Source organism: Pipistrellus hanaki (genome assembly GCF_964339955.1).
Source record: "Pipistrellus hanaki genome assembly, chromosome: 8".
Lineage (NCBI taxonomy): Eukaryota > Metazoa > Chordata > Mammalia > Chiroptera > Vespertilionidae > Pipistrellus > Pipistrellus hanaki.
In genome coordinates, this window is record NC_140510.1 from 60,193,921 (window position 1) to 60,220,383 (window position 26,463).

General features: G+C 40.5%; 2 protein-coding genes across 7 annotated transcripts in view; both read right to left on the reverse strand.

The window, feature by feature from the left end:
• Positions 1-3,498, reverse strand: part of LOC311626440 (nuclear body protein SP140-like protein) — a 42,243-nt gene extending 38,745 nt beyond the window's left edge. Inside the window, exons 1-2 of one of the 2 annotated variants that reach the window (XM_084891838.1) lie at positions 3,365-3,478; positions 1,466-1,633 (exon numbers count right to left, since the gene is read on the reverse strand). Coding sequence is in view for 1 of the 2 variants with exons in the window: in XM_084891837.1 (XP_084747963.1) it covers positions 3,365-3,393 (29 nt within the window). In the remaining variant the exon portion in view is untranslated. Of the gene's footprint in view, positions 1-1,465; positions 1,634-3,364 lie in introns of both variants that reach the window. The other variant, XM_084891837.1, reaches the window with a different exon arrangement.
• A 1,473-nt stretch (positions 3,499-4,971) lies between these two features.
• Positions 4,972-26,463, reverse strand: part of LOC311626431 (nuclear body protein SP140-like protein) — a 34,696-nt gene continuing 13,204 nt past the window's right edge. The window contains exons 6-16 of one of the 5 annotated variants that reach the window (XM_084891822.1): positions 25,743-25,892; positions 21,277-21,360; positions 18,831-18,884; positions 16,963-17,067; positions 15,008-15,147; positions 13,546-13,593; positions 8,581-8,696; positions 7,806-7,914; positions 7,408-7,485; positions 7,066-7,197; positions 4,973-6,284 (exon numbers count right to left, since the gene is read on the reverse strand). In XM_084891822.1, the coding sequence (XP_084747948.1) occupies positions 6,216-6,284; positions 7,066-7,197; positions 7,408-7,485; positions 7,806-7,914; positions 8,581-8,696; positions 13,546-13,593; positions 15,008-15,147; positions 16,963-17,067; positions 18,831-18,884; positions 21,277-21,360; positions 25,743-25,892 (1,085 nt within the window). In that variant the 3' untranslated portion in view covers positions 4,973-6,215. Of the gene's footprint in view, positions 6,285-7,065; positions 7,198-7,407; positions 7,486-7,805; positions 7,915-8,580; positions 8,697-13,545; positions 13,594-15,007; positions 15,148-16,962; positions 17,068-18,830; positions 18,885-21,276; positions 21,361-25,742; positions 25,893-26,463 lie in introns of all 5 variants that reach the window. The other 4 variants (XM_084891818.1, XM_084891819.1, XM_084891820.1 and 1 more) reach the window with 4 other exon arrangements.

The window sequence follows — 26,463 nt, forward strand, 5'->3', positions numbered from 1 at the left end:
TTAGACCCAACACCTCAAGGGGTCCCAGATTGAAGAGGGTGCAGGCTGGGCTGAGGGACACCCCCCATGCACAAATTTCATGTATTGGGCCTCTATATAATGATCAACATAAACTGATGAACAAAAATAGATCCAGCTGATTGATGATTCTCTCTCATAGATGATTCTCTCTATCTCTCTCTTCCTCTCTGTGAAAAATCAATAAAATATATATTTTAAAAAAACCAACAAAAAAAAACAAAACAAAAAACAAAACAAAAATAGATCCAGAGACAAAAGGCAGGGGAAAGGGGGTTAAAGATCAGCCATAGGACTTGTATGCATGCATATTAGCATAACCAATGGACACAGACACTGGGGTGGTGGGGGCTTGCCCTAAGGGTGGAAGTGGCAGGGAGGGGGTGTCAATCGGGAAATGGGAGACATGTAATAGTTTAAACCAACGGGTCGCAACCCCTTTGGGGGTTGAACGACCCTTTCACAGGGGTCACCTAAGACATCTTGCATATCAGATATTTACATTATGATTCATAACAGTAGCAAAATTACAGTTATGAAGTAGAAATGAAAATAATTTTATGGTTTGGGGTCATGAGGAACTTTATTATAAGGTTGCGGCATTAGGAAGGTTGAGAACCACTGGTTTAAACAATAAAAAAACAATTTAAAAAGAGAGAGAAATGCTGGCTGTTTACTTTTTGGTTATCATTGGAAAATTAAGGTTTTTAAGAGTTGACAGTAGAAGGATAAGGCATGGACATGCATTCTGAAGGGAAAAAAGAGAGTGAGTTAAAGTTGTAAGAATGTTCTTCAAAGTTATAGGAGAAATGTTAAAACAAGCAGAACAGGGAAACTGAGATAGTATAACAACAGTTTGCAACCATCTAGAAAATCTAGATATCAAGCAGTTTGAAGACATCTAGAAAATCTTATCTTCCCTAAACCAAGGACACTTAAGAGTAAATGATTTGAGAATAAACCTTATTTTGGTAATTAAACTACAACCCTCCAAACTAATGTCTCTTTCCCTCCAGCAGACCTTTTGTCATAATTCTTGTTCTTCTAGTTTTTGCCTCAATAATACTAAAATTATAAAAATAGGTTGTCTCCACCAGGTTATGAGCCCTACTGTACTCAGGAAATATCACCCCTGGACTCTATCACAACCTCCTTTTGTGCCCAGGCCCCATCATCCCTCTGATTCTAAAAGCAAAGAATATGGGCCAGGTACAGGTGTAGAAACTCACCAGAGCAGAAAGGGGGTAAAACTGAGAAAATAAGAACCTTACCCCCAGAGTAAATAACTAGTTATTTACCCCTAGCAAATAACTAGTTAGGCAAATAAGACCTCTGATCTTTTCCTCCCTAAGATAATATCTAGGACTCAGTTGTATTTCAGCTCCAGGCCCAGAAAACAGCAAAACCAGACAAGTGACACTGTGACAGTCTCAGGACCAGCTTATACCTCCCAAGTCACTCAGCAGGACCGCTTTCAAGCTCTCACAAACCAGTCTTTTGGGGAAATCATGCTGCTTTGACTTCTCGTCCAGCTGACTACTATCAAAGTCCATCCCTCTGTGATCTTGATGTCACCCCCAGCAGGAGGTAAATATAGAAGATATGACCTTTGTTCCTATTTTATAAAACAAAAAAAGCTGGAATGTTAGGTTTGATTGAGCAATGGAATCCATACCCCTCCCCTGGTAACTGACTTTGTACACCAGGCCTCTAGTCTATAATAATAAATGTGTAATATGCTAAATAGACTGGACAGCTGAATCATCTTCTGGAAATCATTCCTGATGTCCTTTCAGACAAAGCTGCCATAGTGTGGGCCGAGGCAGAGGTGGTTAGAGGTGATGAGGCAGGCAGCCAGAGGCAGTTAGGGGTGATCAGGCAGGCAGATGAATGGTTAGGGGTAATCAGGCAGGCAGGTGAGCAGTTAAGGGCAATCAGGCAGGAAGGTGAGTGATTAGGGGTGATGAGGCAGGCAGGCTAGACAGGAGTGGCAAGAAATATTCAAAGTGATGAACAGCAAGAACCTACAACCAAGATTACTCTACCCAGCAAAGCTATCATTCAGAATTGAAGGGCAGATAAAGAGCTTCACAGATAAGAAAAAGCTAATGGAGTTCATCACCACCAAACTATTATAGTATAATATGAAATCTTGAAAGGTATTCTTTAAGAAGAGGAAGAAAAAGAAAAAGGTAAAGATAAAAATTATGAACAACAAATACATATCTATCAACAAGTGAATCTAAAGATCAAGTAAATAAAAAAAAATCTGATGAACAGAATAAACTTGTGAATATAATAGATAAGGGGCATAGAAAGGGAGTGGACTGACAATTGTCAGGGGGAAAGGGATGTGGGAGGTGTGGAAAGAGACTAGACAAAAATCGTACACCTATGGATGAGGATGAGGGGGGAAGGGGAGTAAGGGCAGAGGGTGGGGTGGGAACCTGGTGGATGGGAGCTATGGAGGAAAAAAAAGGAACAATTATAATGAGCTGAACAATAAAGATTTATTGAATTAAAAAATAATAAAAAATATAAAAAAGCAGAAATTCAAAGTACAGATGAAACTACTCAGCCTGCATTATTCTTTCCTGTCTTGTCTTTCCTCTTCCTCTAGTCCAGTGGTTCTCAACCTGTGGGTCGCCACCCCTTTGGGGGTCGAACAACCCTTTCACAGGGGTCTCCTACGACATCCTACATATCAGATATTTACATTACGATTTATAACATTAGCAAAATTATATTCATGAAGTAGCAACGAAAATAATTTTATGGTTGGGGGTCACCACAACATGAAAAACTGTATTAAAGGGTGGCAGAATTAGGAAGATTGAGAACCACTAATGTAATCACTTAGATCAAGATCCCTGAGGGAAGAACCCTGCCCCCTAGCCAGAGATGGGAATAAGCCCGGGCGGTCCTTCCCCAGTTCAGGCACCCAGATTTTTATATTTTCTAAAGTATCCACTTTGGGACAGCCTAGGTTAAGGCATAGGGAATCTGAGGGAAATGAGAGAATTCAGACATCATGAGAAAATAACAAATCACTGTCTCAAAGCATCAGAAAGGACAGCCGAGTCCAGCTGAGCAGTAGCTGTAAGACAAGAGTCCTGTGGGTTGTGGCAGCTGCACTCACACCAGCAGCTGTCCCTCTGCAGTTTAAAGATCCGATTCCCTCACTCGTCTTCCTGCATTTCATTACATTGCCTCTGGGTGTTCTTGTAAAGCAAGATGAGGCCAAAGTTTAGACCAGTGTTCTTGTAAAACAAGATGAGGCCAAAGTTTAGACTAAAGCAGCAGCACAACCTGAGAGAAAGTTAAAGGACGGGAGACAGAGACTGACCTGGTGCTGAGGCCCCCACCGGCCATCATCTTGCCCTGGGCCCTTTCTGGGCCTGGAGCCCTCCTGTGTCCCCAGCCTGCATCCAATGTGGCTGCCCAGTCCTGAGCAGGAAGTGTGTACAATCAGTCACTGGGGGAGAGCTCCTCCCAAATGGGGAAATTAGAAGTGAAAGTAACTTTCTGAGTGTTTTCAGACATATCTCCCCTTTCTGCAGCCCCACAGTAGTTCTTAGGCATCAGGACATGTGGAGGTGGGAATGGAGGATAAGGAGGGACAGGGGAGGAACAGGAACAACACCCAAAATCCCCTTGCTTGTGCAAACACATGAAAAACACCTGTAAATCCCACTGTCCTCACCGGCTGCAACTTCCTAAGAGGGTGCAGAGAACTGACGCTTTAGGTCTCAATGTTCAGAAACAGGTCTGGAAAAGTAACATTCTCTACAGCAGTGTTTCCCAAAGTGTGGTTCGTATACGGGAAGAGTTTGGTGGGGGTACCCGTTGCACCAGAGTTTGGTGGGGATATGCACTGCACCGTGCTTAGCTGCGCCTAATTCTAGTTCTCAAGAGTGTAAGGGGTACTCAGTGTTACAAAAATTATAGAAGGGGTACACATATGTCAAAAGTTTGGGAAACACTGCTCTAGAGCGATGACTTCCACATTTGTTCTCCTGCGCCTGACTTCATCCAGCTATAAATAAGGGTTCTCACCCTATTTCATTTAAGATACAGGGGAAGGTTCTACCCTCTCTCCACGAACGTCTTTTTGTTCCTCCCAAAGAAGCAAACATCAAATCTGGACGGATTCCATACACTGCTGAGAACATTTCTTTTCTTTTCAACAAGAGCCCAAGTTCTGCACACATGGGGGATCTTTCTCTCCCTGCCCTGCGCCTCTCTCATTTTGGGAGTAGAAGAACTAGTAAGCTGAGCCTCTGTTAAGCACAGCTGTCTTCTGCTCCCGACCTCCATGATGCTTTGGGACCAGACAGAATTTTACACTGATAACACCAGCCTTACCTAGTGTCCCCTCTCTCTTCTTGTCCCTCAGCAATAAGCTGACTAAGCCACCACCATGCTGAGTGTTGGCAGCAGCAACAGTACCCACTGGCCCAGAGGATGAAGACCTGGCACCTCTGCGGATGCAGAAATGGAGAGGAGGGGCACCTGGGACCCAAGTGGGAGCACTCAGGCCCCACACTAATGTCCCTTTATGGGAGGTGGCCCATCAGTCAGCAGGACTCCTGGCCCCCTTGCCCTCCCTTCTTCCTGGGGAGACTCTGAGGCTGGGAGTCCTGTAAAGTTGAGCTCTGTAAATCATTCCTGCATTACTCCAACCTACATAGGAGAGTCTGGACTGATCATTTCAAGGATGCAGCTGTTGTCTCAACAGTATAGTCTTTATTGCCTTGTTAAGATGGTGTCTCTGAGGCATCAGAGGACACAGCAACCACATGGATGGAATTTCCAGTTGTACAGAATGAAGTCATGACATCTTTCTAAGGTTTTTGGATATCTTTTATAATTGTTGGCCTGGCAGACTTCCTTTTAAAAACATATTTTTATTGATTTCAGACAGGAAGAGAGGAATATAGAGATAGAAACATCAATGATGAGATTGGCTACCTCTTGCATAACTCCTTCTAGGGATGGAACCTACATCCCGGGCATGTGCCCTTGGCCAAAATTGAAACAGGCAGGCACCCTTCAGCCCGTAGGCCAACATTCTATCCACTGAGCAAAACCAGCTAGGGCAAGTCTGATATTTCTTATTCCACTTCATCTAGTGTGCACTGTGTTATAGCAAAACTCTAAGAGCCACCCAAGAGCATATTAGAATCATTGCCCTTGGACCTTGCCAGGCTAATTAAACACTGTGGCTCAGGAGAGTGTGCCTATATCAGCATTCCCCCATCACTGTTTCACCTTCTAACATTGTTTTTCCAGGATCCACTCCCACACACAATCTCCTGACACCTCTTAGTACATGTTGGCCAGACCTGCAGCTCTGTTGGAGTAAGACATCTCTTCAGCTAACAGTCTTATCTAGAATATTCTAAGTTGGTCTTGCTGAGAAAACTCTGCATTATCTTCATTCAGACAGGATGGTGGGTAGGGAAAAGGTCTGTTTACAAACAGCGACAGGGGTCTCTTTTGAAAGACAGCGGGTTTATAGTTTCAGGCTTTCATGCATTCTTTATCAGGGATTTGACTTTAGCACAAGAGGCCACCATTATCTTAGAATTCAGTCTTCTCTGAATTTCTATCACTATATAGTTCTTATAGTTACGATTTCTTTCTTTTTAAATGCTTGACAATTGCATCACTACCTCTTCCCCTACAGGTGAATGTTTATGCAACTGCACTGTTTTAGTAGCCCATGACCTATCAATATTCTACCTGCTACAGTATGACTAGACAGTGATCCAACTCAGAACTCCATGCGTAGGGATGGCTTGCTAATATGATTATGTGAAGCTGGGTTCTGTAAAAGCAAAGCCTGAGATAAAGTCTCTTTATTAGTGATTTATTGTGAGAATTCTCTCAAGAGGAGGAGGGATGAGGGAAGCAGGATACCATGGAGGGAAATGCTAAGCAAGATGTGGTCATAGCTGGGGAGCACAGGAACATGAATCACTTCACATGGTTAGTTCAGATTTGGTGCTGGGAAAGAACCCCCAACACAAAGAGATGTAACCTTCAAGTGACTCTGGCTTCATTTTCCCCAAAGCAGTACATTGGGAAGAGGTGGCATGAGCAGCCAACATTCATAACAGCGGGAGAATGAGAAATCTGCCTGAAAGTGGGATTTTCCAAGGTATCCACTACACCAGTGAACTGTTCTGACTTGTTTACTGAATAGCAAAGACTTCTTTGAAATTCTTCTTAAATTCCTCCTTTATTAGGTCTGAGTTATTGTGCTGGAAAAAAAAAACAAAACACAGAGACAAACATAATGATGCTCAATATCATGTCATTAGACAACTTACAATTGAAAATGATGAGGACTCTTGTCTTAAACACCTAAGTCACATTAACCAGGTGAAGTTTAGAAAATCAAGCATCTAATTGTATCTTTTGTTTCCTAAGAGCATGATTAAGCCTTGTTGTCCAGACAGAAATGGGAAATCATTACTACATGGATGATTCTTAGTCATTGGCTTTGGTTTATTTATTTTAGTGAAAGTAAGAAAAGTAATCTAAGGCCTTAGTGATAATCAAATATAACAATATGTACAATCAATTATCTTCATTTTACATTGTCAATTCTATTTCCCTCTGGTGATATGTTATATGGTTCATTTACAGGCAAAAAAAATCTGCAGTTTGCGGCCTCTGGAAGGCCCGACTGAGTATATTTGGGGGAGAGATAAGAAGGATAACATGACTTTAGGAAGCAATTTTCTCCTTAGGTTTGGAACAGGGAGCACACCACTGTTCTCAATGGGCACCTGCCACCTTTGAGGAGAGGAAAGAGCTTTCAGGTGCCTGAAATCTGGTTGCAGGGACAACTTCTTATTCACTGATGCTCTCTCTGGTGAACTTAAATCCTCAATTAAAAAACCCAGCCACTCCCTGAATCTTTTCTTGTATAGGCTTGTCATAGGATAAGGGAAACTCTAAAAACTCCCAGTATCAGGAAATGCAGGCAGAGTGACTCAATGAGTAGAAAATGAAATGGAAGCAGGGAGAGCCACTTACCTTAGGATCCTGAAAGATGTTGTTCATGCCAAACACAAACTCCTCCACTTTGGTATAACATCCTCCATTTATTTTATTCTTTATTTCATCCAATGTCCTAAGTGTTTCTAGGCATTGAGAAACCTTTTGAGCCTGGTGAAAAATATATTAATAGGAGCATTACTGAGAAAGTACAATGTGTACATTCTGTGGATTTTCATAAAATCTAGAGGAAATACAAGGTAAAGGAAAAAGTAGCTCAAGCTCTCCCTCCCATGGGCCTTAAATCACAGAATTCACAGTGCCTGTGTCAAGATTGGATAGCATTATGGAGCGTATACATGGTTTGTTGTTGTTACTCACATAATTTTGATGTGGAATATTTAGAAAAATGATGGTCTCAAAATGGCAATAGGCCTTTAGGAGTAGAAATTCACATTTCTGCAAAAAGAAGGAGACTGTGAATGAAAAGCAGTTTGGCAAGAGTCAACCCATATGCATGTCTAGGCAGATGCATGAACACAGTAGTCTTCCGGAAGTTTCCCCAAACAGGGATTGTTCTTGGATACTGACATGTAATAGCTGAGTTGTTTTTTTGTTTTGTTTCATTTTGTTTTCTATAAGCAGGTTCTGGTGAGTTTTCAGTGTGGTTGAGGCTATGTCAGAAGAGCAGGCACCCTTTGACACCCTTCCTCTCACCCATGAGTGTTTGATTTTTCATGTGAGCAGCAGGGAGATGTCTTGGGTCAAATATAACTCACCAACTTCTCTTTAGGCCCCATCCGTCTTGCCAGGACCTCAGATTCACTGTAACAATGCAGACTTTGTGAAGACTCCTCTATTATGCAGAAGGTGCATCTCCAAGATTTCCTGAGATGTCAGATATAAGTGAGCAAAACACCTCTGTTCCCACAGCTGCCAATGCTCTTTCGGGAATGGCAGATGGGCACAGCCAGGGAATGAGGGGACACCTCCCAGATTCTCTAGGACTCTCATGTGGTACTCTGGTCCCTAGAGTAGCAGAATGGGTTTATTGGTTGGAAGATGGTGTCAAGGTGAGTGCTGGGCTCCCCTTTCCCTGTTTGTTGTGCTGAGAGCACAAAGAGCCCTGCCTTTATGCCTGGATGTCAGAGAGTGGGCCTTAACCCGTGGAGACCTTGTGCCTCCATTAACCTGTTGAGAACATGGAAAAATAAGGGAAACTGTCTTTATTTACTGTTTTTCCTGAATAAGCACAGAATATAAACAACTAACATTTGCACTCCTGTGAACAGGAGTCTGTGGTGGGATAGTTCTGGAAAGGACAGTAGTGATATGTAGGCAAAGCACCCAGCTACAAACTTCAGCCTCCTAGAGGTGAGAAGAGAACAGTAAGTTCCTCTGATCGCATTTTTAAACAGCTCTCCACATCATACCGCTGGGCCCTTTACCTCTAACCCTGCTCTTTCCCCCATCAGAATACAAGGAGAGACTGTATTGGGAGTGTGCATAGCAGGAGGAAGGTCCTTGCAGGAGAAGGGGCTACATTTCACCAACCTCTTAGGGTCCACAGGTGGGATGTGACAGTCCCCATGAAAGAAGCCTAAACACCAGCTGCATTTGAAGAGCATTCCTTCATCCCCACAGATCTTGCATTTCTCTGCGTTTTCCGGCTAGAAGGTAAAACAATATCTGTATCCCCAGTGAGACCCTGAAGACCAATGCTGTGGGAATCTGGAACTCACTGCCTCTGTGGGAAGCTGCATGGACAGTTATGTCCTTTCCCCTGAGCTGTGAGGCAACTGCATGAAGTGGATGTTTCAGAAAAAGAATTCTTGATCTGTGGTGAAGTTCAGGAGGAGTGACCTTTGTGATCAGAAAAGGTTTTCCTACAAAACCAGAGCTTCTGTGGCTGACAGGGCAGTGAAACCTGATATTCCAGGATGAGCAGGGTTACCCAGGGTCCCCTGGCAAGGAGCATTGTTTACCTGTCAGACCCTTCCAAGGGAGCTTGTTGTATAACCCTGCTCATCTTGGAATTACAGGTTTCAGTGTCCCTGCCACCCACAAAATTGTTCAAATGAGCCAGCCACAACCTTCCAGGGAAACCAAGGCACACCTCACCCTCCACAGCCTCTGGTTACTCCCTCTGAGGCCTGCCTGGCAGTCCCTGCCCTCCTTTCTCAGTCTGGGAGTATATGTGACTAATAAACACCTGTCAATTCCTCTGTCAGGTAACAGATGCTCTTATTTGCCATCCCCCAGTCAGGTGGATATGCATCCCCCATTAATGGAGTGAAGAGGATATGATTAAAACAGAAAAACACTTTTTCCCCCTCTTTTTAAAAATAAAAAGCAACATTTACATATGAATCTAACGATGCTTGCTCCTGGTTCTGCCTTCTGAGATAACCCAGACAGTTCAAGAATAACTTGGTGATTATCCTATCTCAGATAGAAACATCCTGTCTATCCCATGGTCTACTGGAGGAATTTCTACCCTCTTGTGACCATCTGAAGTGACACAAAGGAGACTGGTTTGAGGACTGGCCCACCCACTGATGAGTGCTGGGTGGAGGGAAAGCGGTCCATGGAGGAGCAGGAGGAAGCAGGAATGACAGCATCCAGCTTTCTCTGCCATGACTGTTTCTCTTTTTTCCAAATACATGTGGTCCATGCCATTCCTCCATCAGCCTCATTGCTGTATCTCTCCTTCTCTTCCTCCAACATTTAGACAGAATCCCTCAGGTTTCCATCAAATCACTCTCAAAGCTGCAGTTACATTCCCTATGTCTCCAGCTCCCAGATGTCCATCCTGTCTTCTGCATTTGTGCACATCCCTATGCTCTCCCAGCATCTCCTTCTGGGCTCTTAAAGCACATCCCAAACTCATCCAGGCAAAACAATGTATTATCCTGCCCCCACACCCACTACATGTTCTTTCCTGGTGCTTCCATTTCATAAAACATTCACCTTCTGCCACAAATCTGAGAATCCTTTCTCGCTCTATACTCCCACTAGCATCCAAAATTCTATCTATAAACAATCCTCCTCATGGTAATTGCTAAGCTTACTTAGTTCTTTTATCCTTCTAAGGTTCACTGAACACAGGTCTGCTGAGACCCTGAAAAATGGTTCCAACAAAAAGTGGTCTGTTTCTCAGTCTGTATTATATCTCGGTTAACAACACACAAATATCAGAAATGTCCTTTTAGCAAATGGACACAAAAATTTGGAATACAGCTATGTTATTTCTCTTTGTGCAGATAGTAGATGAAAAGTTGAAAAGTTGCTAAAAGTTATTTTGAGTCTTGTTCCAGACTTTTGGATGGAAATTTTTAACTTGGGGAAACAGGATTCTGGTAATTTCTTTTGCTTTTACAAGTGGCCAGTTTGTGAGCCTGGCCAGTGCAGCTCTGTGGTTGTGTCAACCTATGAACCAGGTGGTCACAGTTTGATTCTTGGTCAGGGCACTTGCCCAGGTTGCAGGCTCAATACCCAGTCTGGCGAGTGCAGGAGGCAACCTATCAATGATTTTCTCTCACCATTCAAGTTTCTGTCTCTGTACTTATCCCTTCCTCTCTGAAATAAATAATACATACATATATATGTATTATTCCCATATATGTTTATTTCTCTCTCTCTCTCTCTCTCTCTCTCTCTCTCTCTCTCTCTCTCTCTCTCTCTCTCTCTCCTCTCTCTCTCTCTCTCTCTCTCTCTCTCTCTCTCTCTCTCTCTCTCTCTCACTCACACACACACACACACACACACACACACACACACACACACACATTAATGGCCATATATGAGAAAGTGCAAGGTTCAAGGAGCATCTTGCCAACAGTTCTCATTCAGTGTTCCAGAGAATCCTGAATCACATTCCCAAAGAAGTATGAGACTGCCCTAGCATGGAGACCTGGGGCCATTTTTCTTTTCCTCTCTGTAGGGATTCACAGATTGCCATCATCATTCTTCAGAAAGTGTCGACCCTCTCTTCAGAACAAAAAAATAACAAATATAAGTAGTGCATAAGAATCTTGCATCCATAATCTTTAATCAAGTTTGGAACCCTTTTCTCTGAGGCTCTTTGTTTCTTAGCCCGGCTGTACATTTGAATTGTCAAAGCAGAGTATATAAAATACTAAATTCCTAGTCCCAACATCAGAGATTCTGAATAAATTTTTCTGGTTTGAGGCACAGGCATTAGTATTCTTCCTAAGTTATAGAATGAGTAACTTGTGTATCAAAATTACCTGAAGACATTTTAACAATTCTAATATCCAAATCATAACTCAGAATAATTTAAATGAGATTTTGTCTAAGAGTGGGATTCAGGCAATGTTATTTTTCAAAAGTCTTCAGGTGATTCCAGTGTGCAACTTGAGTTGAGATTTAACCTGAACAAGTGTGGGTTTTAATGCTTGAGGATATAATAAGACAATGACAAATTGGCCTGTAATATCTATCTTAGGAAAGAATATTAACAAGAGTGAGGGCACTCATGCTGGGGCAGTTGCTTTCTATTGTACCTACAGACTCTTCACCATGGGTAGTATGACATGACCATCTATCATTCAGGGTTCTGGGAACCATAAAGTACCACATAGATAACTCGATCACCTCCTGTAGCTCTTCTGGGACACCACCCAAAAGTTAAAATGAATTCAATGCCCTTGATACAGAAAGCTATCCTCATCTCCCTGTGATCAAAATCTCAAGATGGCACCTGATTGACTTTTCACAGGAAGCTGACTACCAGGTACTACACCTACATTGCTTTAGTGTAAGCCAAGAATCCCCTTCCTCCAGTAGTTAATTTTCCATGGTAGACAATGAAGTTGAAACAATCCTTAAGGTCAGGGATATTATTTTAATGTTCTTCAATGAAAATTGGGCATTTTTATGCACTCAATATTTATATGTTGAATGAGTAAATAAATGAGTATTGTTTCACTTAGGAAAAGAGATTACATGCTATCTCTTTAGTATATATTAACATAAGATAAATGATTGTTTGGTGGCATATATCAGGTTATTTGAAAACACAGAAGCTGTCACCAGAAAGTACAGGTGGTCCTCACCAGGATACAGGAAGCTATTGAGTGGTGCCATGAGTGACATTTAAATTTTCAGAAATTAGGAGGCTTTACCAACAAGATAAGTTCTGGGAGGCAAAGAGGATCTACAGAGGTGGTAATGGGTCCTGAGATCTGTCACTTTGGGTCATTTCTGTTCTTGATCAAAGAGACACAAAATATAGAGGCAATTGAACCTTGTTTCTGCAAAGTATTGCACTCATGGATAAGGATAGAACCTTATGGAACTTGAGTACTAGCTCTTTTAGGTACTCCATGTTGAGTAACTTTGGATACATGGAGAATGGTGGAGATAACTGCTGTTTAAAGTAGTCTCTGAATAGGTCAAACAACAATTTATCTTCAATAAACCCAGTGGGTAAATTGTCCCAAGGTTTGAGGCACAGGCACAAGGACTGGAGGTTCAAAAGAACCAGAATTTCAGTTAATATAAAGACCTGGACTTCACATTTCTGGAATATAAAGTCTCAATAGCCAGCTATGTGCAACCTGTTCTAGAATTTTCACCTCTCCCTCTTTTTCAAGTTCTCATTCATGCCCAATATTAGAGAAACCATCACTTTGTCTTGAATCTACACTGCACATTATATATTGTGTTTGTTGCCTTAATAGCCTTCTTCCATAGCGGGAGAAATCACTTTCATGGATAGACAGGTGGCCTGCACAGCCCCTGAGTAGAGCCAAAGGGGTGGCATTAAAGTAAACAATTTTCCAGGTCAGACCCTCATGTAAGACACATCAGTCTCCCAAAAGCTCCCTCTCCAACAATACTATCCTCGTGAAAATTTCCAATAATTTCTGCTTGAGAAAGAACTCTGTTTGTCTGTGTGTATGTTTTATAGAAGGTTGGAAGATGATGTAAAAAATCAGAAGAGAAATATGTTTTGAGTTTCCCACCTTAAGAAATAGTACATAGTTTTGTATATGACCCAATATAGACTCTGTACTAGACCAGGTTCTTCTGGATGACAGTGGGCAAACTTTTGCTCCAATCAGATTTCATTAAAGTTAAAATATAGTAACATTTATGAAAAAAATCTAGGTTGAGTTAAAGATGAGCCTGTGACATCATTAAGAAAAGTCTTTATGTATTCCATACTTATGTTTGCATTTACAACTTGGACTCCCTGACAACATCTGCAACTATAGCTAAAACTTAGCTTTGAGATGGCTCCTTATTATTCTCATCTCAAATGGTTTACCATTCAAGATTGACCTTGCATACAACCTAATGCTCAATGGAACAAATCTGAAGGCACTTGCAAAATAAATAACTTAATTAAATGAAATAAAGTCAGGGGAGAGGAGAAGAGGAAGAAATGTTAAATACATAACTGAGAAACCATAAAAAGATGCTGTACACATAAAATTATTACTACAATGCTGAGCATTGTAGTAATAAGCACTTGTATAAAGTAATAATCACCTTTTTTATTTTGCCATATATTCTTGGAGGTTTAGGCAGACGTTTTTTCTGAAAGATAAAAAGATCCAAGCATATGGTTAGCCTGTGTTTATGTTTTGTGAGATTGACATTGCAACCTCCTCCCAAATATTTCTACTTGATGTCCCACTGTCAGCTCAAACCAAGGCATCTAAATGAGACACCATCTCCCTCTACTCACCAGTTCTTCTAGAACAGTGGTTCTCAATCTTCCTAATGCTGTGACTCTTTAATACAGTTCCTCATGCTGTGATGACCCTCAACCATAACATTATTTTCGTTGCTACTTCATAATTGTAATTTTGCTACTGTTATGAATTGTAATGTAAATATATGATATGCAGGATGTCTTAGGTGACCCCTGTGAAAGGGTCATTTGACTCCCAACTGGGTATCAACCACAGGTTGAGAACTGCTATTCTAGAAAGAAGATTAACTACTTCTTTAGGAGGACGGGGATCCTAGACTTACATAATCAATGGTACCCAGAAAATCATCTTCAGAACTTTTTTTCTTGCTCTTGTGCTTTCCCCCTAAGTTTTAAGAGCTTTTTATTCATAATCTCTTTGACCCCTCTCACCTCCTTTCTATATCCACCAGTTCTACTCAAGCTTAAGTCCTCACACCAGGGCTATTCAGTCATTACGCATGTATCCCATACCTACAGGGTGTAAGACACTCTGAAAAATGTTGGTCTCACAGAGATGTATAAAACTAGAGGGATCTAGGAGAATAAAGGATTGCATGGAAGGACAAGTATAAAACTGTGATAAGGGCCTTAATAGTGAGTTCAGGAAGCCCAGGGAAAGAATGACAAGGCAGGTCAGTCAGGGAATATTCAGAGAGGGTAACATTGGAGCTGAGCATTGTAGTTTAACTATAGGTTTCTTGGGCTGAAAGACAGTGAAATCGTTTCTAGGCCCCATGTTGTCTGAGATACTATTTTAAATATTTATCTTCCCACCTCAGGAGACCTTCCTGGTTCTGCATTGTTTGTGCTATGCATTTAAACTCCCTAGACTTCCATTAAATCTTCCACAAACAACCCCAATTGACGGATTATGCTCTATCACACCCAATCTATCTACCTCAACCCACAGAGCCACATCAGTTATGGTTCTGGTTTTCACACCATTCTTTTTCTGAAGTGACTTCTGCACACGTGTTTGGCCATAGACTGCCTCCTTTTTCTCAGTGTCTAAAGTTGTCTGCAAGCACCTGAGTCAGAATGACCTATCCCTCCTCCAGGATCCTGCGTCTACCTCAATATAGCCTCTTTGAGAAATCAATGTGCTGCCATGTACTAAGTTATGAGTGTGGGATAAGCATAATATCAGGGTTTGGGGTGTTAGCTGTCAATCAACATATATTTGGCAGACAAAAAAGTGACCTATCTTAGAGTGCAACCAGGAAAATCACTTCCAAGCTCGTGTCACTATAATACCTCCATCAGCCACTTTAGAGTTTTTCCATGGCAGCGCACGTTGTTTTTCCAGTTACAGGTTTCGTAGCCTCCTTTAAGTTCAAATTCATGCAGAGTGAACCAATTTCCATCCTGGCTTCTTATACACTTCATCATGGATCCTGTAAGACCAGGGTAAGTTGAATCTGAAACCTCTTTGTCCTCAGAGCTCAGACACTGGCTTCCCACTACATTGCAGCTGAAGTCACCCAATTTAGGTTCAAGATCACTAACTAGCAGAAAAGTCTGGCCTCACTGTTCATACTTGAGAATCCCCAAACCCAGCCTGTGAGTCCCCTCCCAGGGAATTTCTTGCTTTGGATTGAAATATCAAGTCCTGGTCCTGTTGCTCACAATGGCTTCAAAGCAACATCTGTGTCCTGTATTACAGCAATTTTCTTCCAACTCATTGGCTTTATTGAGCAGATACTTTTCTATCCCTGAAAAAATGGGTAGCTGATTTTAAAATAATATGAAATATTTTTTATTGTAAAATTTAATTTATATGTAAAAGATAATGTTACACTTAACAGTATTCATTAGAGAAAAGAAAATCAAAACCTCATTGAGATATTACATCACACCCACTTGGATGGTGGTAATGAGAAAGACCGGCGATAAGAAGTATTGGTGAGAATGCAGATGAATTGGAACCCTCAGATTTCACTGGTGAGAATATGAACTGGTGTATTACTGTGGAAAATAGTTTGTTTTTTCCTCAACAAGTTCAATATGGAATTGCCATGTATCCTGCAATCCCATTCCAGAGTATATAGCAAAAATAATTAAAAATATATGTTCACCAAAAACTTGACACAAAATAGCATTATTTATGATATCTAAAGAGTGAGAAAACCCAAACATTAGATAAATGCAATATTGAATATCCATACCATGGACTATTATAGTATTTGACAATAAAAAATGAAATATACTACATGTGGTACTATATGTATGAACCTCGAATACATCATGCTGTGTGAAAGAACAGTCATAAAAAAGCACATGTCACATGAGTCTATTGATATGAAATGCTTAGAATATGTCAATTTATAAATCATAAAATAGATTAGTGGTTGCTTAGGGCTGGGTAGTGGGATGAGGCAGAATAGGTATTGACTACTGAGAGATATGGTGTTTCCTTTAGTGGGGGACAAAAAGGTTCTAAAATTAGATTGTGGTTATGGTTTTATAATCTTATTAATAAGCCAAACAAACAAAATACTCAATAGTGAATTTCACACTCTAAGAGGTAAATTATATGATATGGGAGTTATAGCTCAGTAAAGCTATTTAAAAATAGTTATGATGCAAAAATTTATTTATATTAATTGTTCAAAAGGAATATTAATAATAATCTGATATGAAGCTTATCATAATAGACAATTATTGGAAGGCTTTATATTAAAAATCACAAAACATTTTATAATCAATATGTAAATTAATTCTCAAAGTCATACCATGAGGTGGGTTTTTAATTATTATCAATTTCTTAGATGAGAAATTTCAGGCTCAGAGAGGTCCCACTGTTTACTCAGTCACTCTGTGCAGAGTTAAAGTTGGGACTCACATTTTTCTGATTATAAATTTTGTGAACTTATCACTACATTAAACACCTATCCTGATGATGGTTTCCAGAAAGGGTAAAGGATATGAAGGTGGAACCTGATTCAAAGTAAAATACACAATATTTTCTATCCCCAGACTGACATTTCTGCATTATCCTTTGCTTCCTTGGGCATCCTCATAAACATTTCCATGTGGAAGTGAGAACTTATACACCATTTCTTAAAGTGTAAAAATATCATCTTTGGGACCCCAGCTCTTCTCAAGAAAAAACTGGGGCCCAAATTCCTTGAATAATCAGGGTATTCCATTAGTGTTTTGTGATTTCCCTCACATAGTGGTTGCAGATTAAAGTAAACCTTGAAACCTACCTCGTTCAAATTTTCTCTTAATTAATATGCCCTTCATCTCCCTACAGGTCACAGGAAGTATTTCAGCATCAAAAACCACATTCACATCCATGTGCTCTCTTATTCCTGAAAAGAGAAGTTTCTTCATTGTGTCTCATTTTAAAATTGCATACATAAAAGGTCCTCCCATGTTGAGGTTGTTTCTATAAAGACAGAGGTTCTTAGGAAATTTTATTTCACAAATTTCCAGAGTTTCTAAGTTTTTCTTTCAGTGGTATTTTTTGTTGCATAATGAAAGACGTCCATCTTCATCTCACCTCTCAAACCTCATACAATTAGAATGCTTTAGCAGAGATAGGCTTTAATAAAACTATCTTAACTCCCAATCCAGTCAGCCCCCTTGATTCTTACATGACAATGAAACATACAGGTGCTGTATGTTCTGCCAGAAGCTCTCCAGCTATGCTATTCCACTGCAGTTAGGTAGTTGGAGACAAAGTCAAAGACTGTACATGCAGCTCCTGTTTGATCTCTGACTCAGTGGCAGAGAGGATAATGATGGGTAACTTAAAGGAGATGTTGTCTACTTAATATTTGTGTTCTCTTGCTTTACATCATTTTTTCTCCTCATCAACTTTCTCCAAAGCTTAAAGAGGAACTAGGAAACTCTAGAACAATCTTCAAATTGCATGGGTAACTGGACTATTACTGTCTGACAATGGTGTGCCCTTTATCAAAAGCTACATCCAAGGCTCTGATCATCTAACTCTATGACCTCATCTCCTCTTGTCCACACACTTCTCTATTATGGCTCTTTGGTCACTGAAGGCTGTTGTCCCCAAGGAAGGCAGAAAGGAATCAGCTCCTTCCTGCATTGTGATTAGGACAAAAGTGATTGGGGATTAATGGCATTGTATTAGATCAATTCTGAAAATCTGAGTGCTGTTCTGTTGGTAAGGATGCTTCATTCTCTCCCATGCTTCAGAGTGCCTAGAGGATTTGTTTATATTCTTTGGAAATGTCTTTGCCCTGTGTATATCTGACCCTTTTCTGCATGAAAAGACTGAGTGACAAATGATTTTTAGAGAGATAGATGAATGGTACACACAGAGTTTTTAGCAGTGAAGGAAGAGCAAAGACCCAGGCGCCTCAAGGGGAAATACTTAGGAAGTATGGGAGATAGAGAGGCATAATTATGGCTGGGTTTCACAACTTCCCTGAGTCTTCCTTCCAGAAGGAAACCTCTCTAGTCTTGCTCTTCGATGTAGAATGCAGACACAGATTCATGAATATAGGAAAAGTCTTCTAGAGGGCATTGCAACCCTAATATGTGCCCCAATGTGGAATCAAACCAGTGACCTCTGGGTGCATGGGAGGATGCGGACCAAACTGAGCCACACTAGCAGGGCTTCTCTGTTTTCTTCTGGACCTTTGCATTTGGCACTGCACTTTCTTTATTCTTTTACATGTAGCTTATGAATTTGTGTTCATGTCTGTAATTGTATAATATTTTAGCTCTGCTTCTTTCCCAAGGTGGTCTTACAAATCTGGAATTGAAGAAGGCAGATCTCTCATTTGGCTTCTTCCCAGAATGACTTGTAAAATAGAGTTCCTCCTCCCCACCCCACCCCCCTCTATCTTCTAGAAACCTTTGGAATATTTACTTGAAAAATGTTGTAATTGTATTGAGTTTGAGTGACTGACCTCTTTAGGTTTATTTGTCACAGCCATTACAAATGCAAAAGCCAAATATGAATAATATTAAATTAAAGCAAATTTGTATTTTACTATAAAGGAAATAGGAAAATATTGAAACAAACCTTTTGTAAAAACAAAGGCAAACCCTGTTCATTTGTAACCATGAAAAGTTCATATTTGCTTGCTCTTACCTGTTTTACAAAGTATTTTTCCTGCTGTATGTAATTTTCTGAAATCACTGGGCACTATAAAGTAAAGGAGAGAGAACAGTATTTGTTTACAGTAGTCTTACATAGTTTATCACAACTCACACAACAGGCAGGGTTCGTGATAATTTTAATGTTGAGATTATCATTTTCCTGTTTCCCTCAATTGTATCCAGTTCTGTGCTCCGGGCCATAATGCTGGGCTCCTGCCTGACTCATTTATAAATGACCCTCTAACACCTTCAGTTTCCTCCACTGTTAATGCTGGGATAACCTACTTACCCTATTTCCCTGTTAATTTTTTTGTGAAAACAAAATGAACTTGTATTCACAAAAGCCCTGTGAAAAATCAAAAAGTAAGTCAATAGTTTAAATATCATTTAAGTTTGAAAGTAGTTGGTCTAAAACATTTTTCCATTAATAATTAATGTTAGCACAAATTGTTCTTTGAAGACCATCTAAGTTTTGCAGTAATGACAATATTATCAACAGATAGTTGATACACTGTGTTCACTCACTATGCTCTATAGAATATAAATACTTTAGCATTAATGGATATGACAGTGCATAGTAAAAATGGCTGTTATTTACAAGTGTATTATTGCTACATTTTCAATATATTAATTGAATGCATTTATCCAATTGAATAACCACTTATAATGCCTCTTGCTTCCTATAATTTCCCAATAGGATTGAAAAAGTTAAATGCTTAAAATTGTATCCAAGAAGTAATGAGTCAATGCATATAGAGAACTTCAAAAAAAAGACTCATCTTGAAAACAGAGCTCTGGATTTAGACTCTGGATATATGTCCAGAAATACAATCTTATCTGATACAATTTAGAGTTATAAACAGGTGGCTTCTGAGACTCTCCTCCTTTGCTTGATTCTAAAGGATCTAAGTTTATTGATCATTGAACAAGGAATAGCATTCTTTAGGTGTCTCAGGAATTGATGGAGTATGGAATTCGCTAATACACTTGAAAAATCATCAAAACCCATGTATACCATGACCTGCACACAGGCCACTTGGTCCATCCCTTTAAGTCACCTGCCTTGAAGGTTAATGATGCTGCCATTCCCTATCCCCAAAACAGAAAGTCACTGGCAAAGAGCACCTGTGATCTCTTTGAATCTTTCCTTTTTTTACTTCTCTCTCTTCTATCACTTACCCCTTCTATTGTCATTTCACAATTCCTCCACCTGCTGTTTCTTTGTGGGGAGACCTTGGGAATCTTGTGTTAAGAAGCATGTTGGTAGAGAGCCACTTCTACTCTCTGGTGCTCCTTGAAATAATCTTCTCTGGTGTTTGAGTGGTAGGCCTATTTGGGGACCACCTTCCAGAGCACTTTGCCTACACTAAGCCACAAGTCAGAATGTACGCACTCTAAAAACAGAAGGAAACTTACATTTTCCATTAATAAATATAGAGAACTTTTAGAACAAAAATATTATTTACAATAGTGTTCTGTTGTAACATCAAGACAAGGTAATATCTTTGTGTGTGTGTGTGTGGGGGGGGAGAGGGGTCATTTCCTAGTGGGTTTTCCTAAATAAATATGTTTCTAATAAACTCTGAGAAAGAAGGAGGGAAAATCAATCACCACTTAGTGCACTAAAGAGCTACAGATTTTATGACCACTCATGCTACACCAAGGATTGAGGGAATAATATTTTGATAACTGTGTTGAGCTCCAGCTTTACACAGGAAATAACCCAGAATTCAGGAAGCTAATCTTTTCTTTTATCTTTATCTCCATGAGACTTTGTGGAAGACCTTAAAATATTTATGAGATTTTGTTTCCTCATTTAGGAACAAGAGTAACAATGGCCATCCTGCTCTTTCCTCAGGCTGTTGTAAAGGAAAAATTAAGACACTATTTGCAAAAGAATTTTGAAAAGTCATTCTATATGTCATGACCTGCTGGAGAACTTTCTAAAAATCAACACTTTGGGTTTCTAAACACTTTATCCATTACTGCTAACACAGGAGATCTAGAGGAATTGACCCTCAATACTATTCAAACTTTGTGATTAGATGACAATATGACCTTCAATAAAGAAATATTTAGCTTTCTCTTCTCTGTAGAAATCACTGTATAAACCCAACTCTTTATAGTCACAGAATTAGTTTTAAAATAAGCTCACTACTTCTCTAGCCTGTTATTACTATATAATCAATAGACGGGTGCATTGGTCGATTTATAGGATTTATGAATTAATAGTCTTCATGTTTAAAAAATATAAACATAATGATATTTTTTTTATTAATTTGCATATCCCAAAAGGTCAAGTAAAATAAGCACAGAGAATTGGATTACAAGATAAACTAGACCCGTGGTATAGGATGAACTCAGAATTGATGTTTTAGGAAAAAGTAGCTCTTAATTGAGGTTTCTGTACCCCAAGCCTTGAGCTCCCACCTCCTTACCAATTTTCCTTTTCAATGCTGAGGTGGAAGCTTCGGAGGACCCATCTCCATCAGTAAATTCAGTGAGGTCCTGACTGTTGATCACTGCACAAAGAAGAAACAATTTCTAATGTCCCAGGGTGGGGCCATGAGTCCATTGAGTGGGAAGCCCTACATGAGACCACTAGGAAGACCTAGAAGCTAAGTTAACTCAGATCCCTCTGTTCTGTGCCCGATGTGTGTGACCTGCAGGCTGCTTCAGGACCTACCAAAAAGGTGGTGAAGTTCATGCACAGAGGGCAGCTTTGTGTAACCTGAAGCACTTTTCTTACCCCCCTACCACCACTCTTGCTCTGCTTGCTAATCCAACCCCCATTCTTCCTCAACTCCCATCTTCACTCTATCTCTTACCTCCAATCTCTTTATACCTATTTTCTCCACCTTCATTCTACTTCTTTTTTCCATTCTTTCTTTGTATCATTTCAAACATGTCTGAATATATATTGGCTAGAAAGATTCATCAGAGAGAAGTATACATACAAAAAGCCTAAATTTTAAAAATGGTATTAATTATATATTTTTTATCTTTTTATTTATTAATTAATTTTATTTTTAATTTAATTTATTGGGGTGATACTGGTTCACAAAACTGTACAGGTTTCAGGGTAAAACTCAATAAAACATCATTTGCACACTACATCAATAGCCCATCACCCCAAATATGATCTTTTGGTTCAGCTCATTTTTGCTAATTATGCTGGTTTCTGGCAAAGGTCTCTTTATACCACTTCGTGTCTTTCTGTGAATGTTTTTTATTTATCCCCTTTCATGACTATCTTGGATCTCTGAAATTTTTCCTTTTTTTTAAACTCTTACTCCAATATCTTCCTCTCTTTGAATATAGAAATATACGCTCTGATGTCAATATTTACATTTACCATTTTTGTTTTTTATATTTTTTCCAATTATTGGGGATATTTTCCTTCTGAATCCCTGTATAAGGCACTTGTTCCTTCTCCTTTCTACCTCTAAACAAGGTCACTAGGACTGTCTCTATGGGTCCTGATGACATGTCCTAGACCCTTGCCTAGTACCAGGATTCACATCATACATTATTTCAGTCAGCCTTACCAATACTGTCAGATGCATTGTTATAGTCAGTCCTTGCTTGGGCTTCAAATTTAACTCCTGAATTTAAAAATGTCTTTTCCGCTAGAATCCAAGATGGCTGCTCAGGTAGGCACTTAGCCGCAGCCGCACGCAACAATTTCAATAAAATACAACTAAAATATAAAATGGACATTACCCAGAACTACAGGAAAGTCGACTGACTGGAAATTCTACAACGAGAAGCAAGGAGAAAACCAGAAGGAAGCGCGGAGGAGCTGTAAAAGCCTAAGGTACGGAGACATGCGGTGCCCACAGAGAGGACGGAGCCAGAGAGGAGGGACGGCTGAGTGCCTGGCTGGCGTTCCCTAGCGGGAAGGAGATAAACACTCCGACTGTGCTGGGCCCCCAACTGCTCTGAACCCCCGTTCTAGGCCAGACCCCGGGGACCCAGGCTCATCCACAGGGAGCTGGGCTGTAAGGCGGAACCCGGGGAGCCGCAAAAGGAGGTCCCAGAGGTGCGCACACTGCGCGCAGAGAAGGGACGGCCGGCTGTGCCATAGGACTGCCCTGGCGGGAAGGAGACAGGGGCTCCAGACGGCTCTGAACGCCACCTCCAACTCCACTTTCAATTGAACTGAATCCCAATACCGGGCTCATTGGGGGAGAGCATAGACTGTTTGGTAGCAGGCGAAAATCGAGGGCACCTTTCTCTCAGAGGCGCTGGCAACAAGTACTGAAGGACCCTGAGTCTCAGGAGTCGCATAGGGCGGGGCGGACAGAAGCCAAAGCTGTAGGCTCCACCCTGAAACCCAGCCCCATCAGAAAAGCTGCCTGCGAAAATGCCTAAACCAAATAGATCACAAACGAAAGAAATGGAGAATAAAAAGCGACTGGATATAGAGTTCAAAACCACACTTATAAGATTTTTCAAGAGTTTCCTAGAAAAGGCCGATAAAATAAATGAGACCTATGAGGACATGAAAAGGGATCAACAAGAAATAAAGAATACATTGTCTGAAATAAAAAATATTATACAGAGTCCTAAAAACAGAATAGAAGATCGCAAGAATCCAGTCAAAGATTTGGAACATAAAGAGCCAGAAGACACTCCTCTGCAGAAGCTAGAAGACAAGAGAATCCAGAAAATTGAAGATAATGTAAGAAACCTCTGGGACAACTTCAAACGATCCAACATCAGAATCATGGGGGTCCCAGAAGATGAGAGAGAGCAAGATATCGAAAACATACTGAAAGAAATAGTGACAGAAAACTTCCCCCACCTGGGGGAAGAATTGGACTTACAAGTCCAGGAAGCACACAGAACTCCAAATAAGAGGAATCCAAAGAGGACCACACCAAGACAAATCATAATTAAGATTCCAAGAGCAAAGGACAAAGAGAGAATATTAAAAGCAGCAAGAGCTAAGCAGGTGGTTACCTATAAAGGAGCACCTATACGATTGTCAGCTGATTTCTCAACAGAAACCATGCAGGCCAGACGGGAATGGCAAGAAATATTCAAGGTGATGAATAGCAAGAACCTACAGCCAAAAATACTCTACCCAGCAAAGCTATCACTCGGAATCGAAGGTCAGATAAAGAGCTTCACTAATAAAAAAAAAGCTAAAGGAGTTCATCACCACCAAACCAGAATTATATGAATTGCTGAAGGGGGTTCTCTCAGAAGAGAAAGTAAATAAAGATAAAAATTATGAACAACAAATACGTAACTATCAACAAGTGAATCTAAAAACCAAGGAAATTAAAAAAAAAAATCTGATGAACAATAGTAACTGTTGAATATAATAGAATCAGAGGTATGGAAGGGGAGTGAACTGATGATTTTTGGGGAAAAGAGGAGAGGGAAATGTGGGAAGAGACTGAACATAAACTGCACCTATGGTGGGGTGGGAAGGGGGGGAAAGGAACACTTGTAATAATATGAACAATAAAAATTTATTTTAAAAAAATGTCTTTTCCTCTTTTATATGCACCAGGTCTACAGAGCAGAAATTGATTTGGTTTCCATGGTGGAGTACCTCTGCTCCTGAACGATATTGTAATAAATGAAGAATTTCATTTGCCTCTCCTAAGGGAGTGAGCACCCTCATGACAATCAATACGCCCTTCTCCCCGTAGTTCCACTGCAGGGGAAAGCTCCCCCATCTGCTGCTCAACCCTGTCCTTTCTCTCTGCCTCTCTTAAAAACAACATATTTTTATTGATTGGTTGATTGGTTGGTTGGTTGAGAGAGAGAGAGAGGGAGAGAGAGAGAGAAAGAAAGAAAGAGAGAGAGAGAGAGAGAGAGAGAGAGAGAGAGAGAGAGAAATTGAGAGAGAGAAATTGAGAGAGAGAAATTGAGAGAGATTCCACTTCAGGAGAAAACTCCTCCAGCCCTGTCCGTTCTTGCTGCTCAACTCTGTCCTTCCTTTGTGCCTCTCTTTAAAAAAAGTTTTTAATCATTTTTAGAGAGAGTGGTAGGGAGAGGGATAGAGAGAAACATCGATGAGAGAGGAACATCATTGATCAGCTGCCTCCTGCACACATCCCTACTGGACATGGAGCCTGCAACCTGGGCATGTGCCTGACTGGAAATGGAACTGACGACCTTTGGTTCTTGGGTTGACTCTCAACACTGAACCACACCAGCGAGGCTCTTTGTGCCTCTCTTGCCTTTGAATGTTTTACTTTCCAGAAGAAAGGCCTATTTTTATTTGAGTGGATTCCAGGGCCCTTTTTTTTTTTTTTTTTTTTTTTTTTTTTTTTTTTTTTTTTTTTGACACATTTTCTTCCGAATGGTGTTGGGAATACTCTTTTATAGCCTTTGTGGTGACTTCTCAAATCAGACATAGATGTCCAGTCTTCATTTATTGTCCTTTATTTATTCTTGATGTAATTATCTTTGTGTCTTCTGCCCCTTTTTTCCTATTTACTGTTATTATTTCCCTCTGCATTTTTCTCTCTTCCTGCTCCCTTTCTCTCTCTATTTTTGTATCAGTGTCCCCATGGCCCAGCAGAGTCTAGGGGGAACCACTGTAGCTATGCAGGATACCAGAAGCTACCAAGAGTGAGATCCTGCTTGCATGTGACCCTGGGTCTCCAGGCCTCACCATAGATGGAGACTTGCTACCCACCTGATTTTTCAGTTTACCCACTCTTTGTTACTAGTATGTTTTCTACTTCCTTCTTTTCTATTTCTATTTCTTTATTCCTGTGAACTGTGAATGCCTTTTCTACGTCAATTTTGTCTTTCTTTATATTTGTCTTTCTAGCATTCCAATCCTCTCAAGTCTTCCCGGTGCATTTACTCACAATACCAAGTTCCTCCACCTGCCAGTTTCCCTCCACACTCATCAAACCCAGCCACTCAGTCTTACCTGCTGTTGTAGATTGTTGGGCACATGGCTCATTTGCTTGTTGGCTTCCTAGCGCATCCCTGTTGTCACTGGTTGTACCTGTTTCAGTTGCATTTATTGCTTGTGCTTCACGGCGGTGCTCTGAGGGTCCACGTTCAGGTGGGACTGTATCTAGACCAAGTTTAGATTCATAGATATTTTATTTATTCTCTGCATCAATCAGAGTCTGACCGGGAAAATACAAACTCTCTAAGCTTTTGAAGCAGAGGGAATTTAATCCAGGGGATTAGTTATATAGCTGATGGAATAGCTGATAATTCCAAATGGAGGAATTCAGCAACTCAAAGAACAGTCAACAGGAAGCTATGAGAGATTGAGCTCATGTGTCACCAGATACCTAGAAACTTGACCATAGCTGGCCTGCTCTGTGGGATTTAGAATTATGGGAGATGTAGTCAATGCCAAAATTTCTGTTCATGACAGTGCTAGGGAAATACCATGCTTCTCCCTTGATCCCGTACTCCACTCTCTTGCTGGTGTCACCCAGATTAGGAGCTCAGCAGGAAGCAGTAGCAAGGGAGATGACAAGCAAGCCCGCAGAGTCTGTGGCCAGAGATAGAGGGTATAGCAGAGCCGAAAACCCATAAGAAATGAATCTCTGAGTAAACCACCCAGGACCAGCATACCCCCTTCTCCAAAGTGAGCCTCCTCTGCTCATGTTTTATTCCATTGACCCATCCCA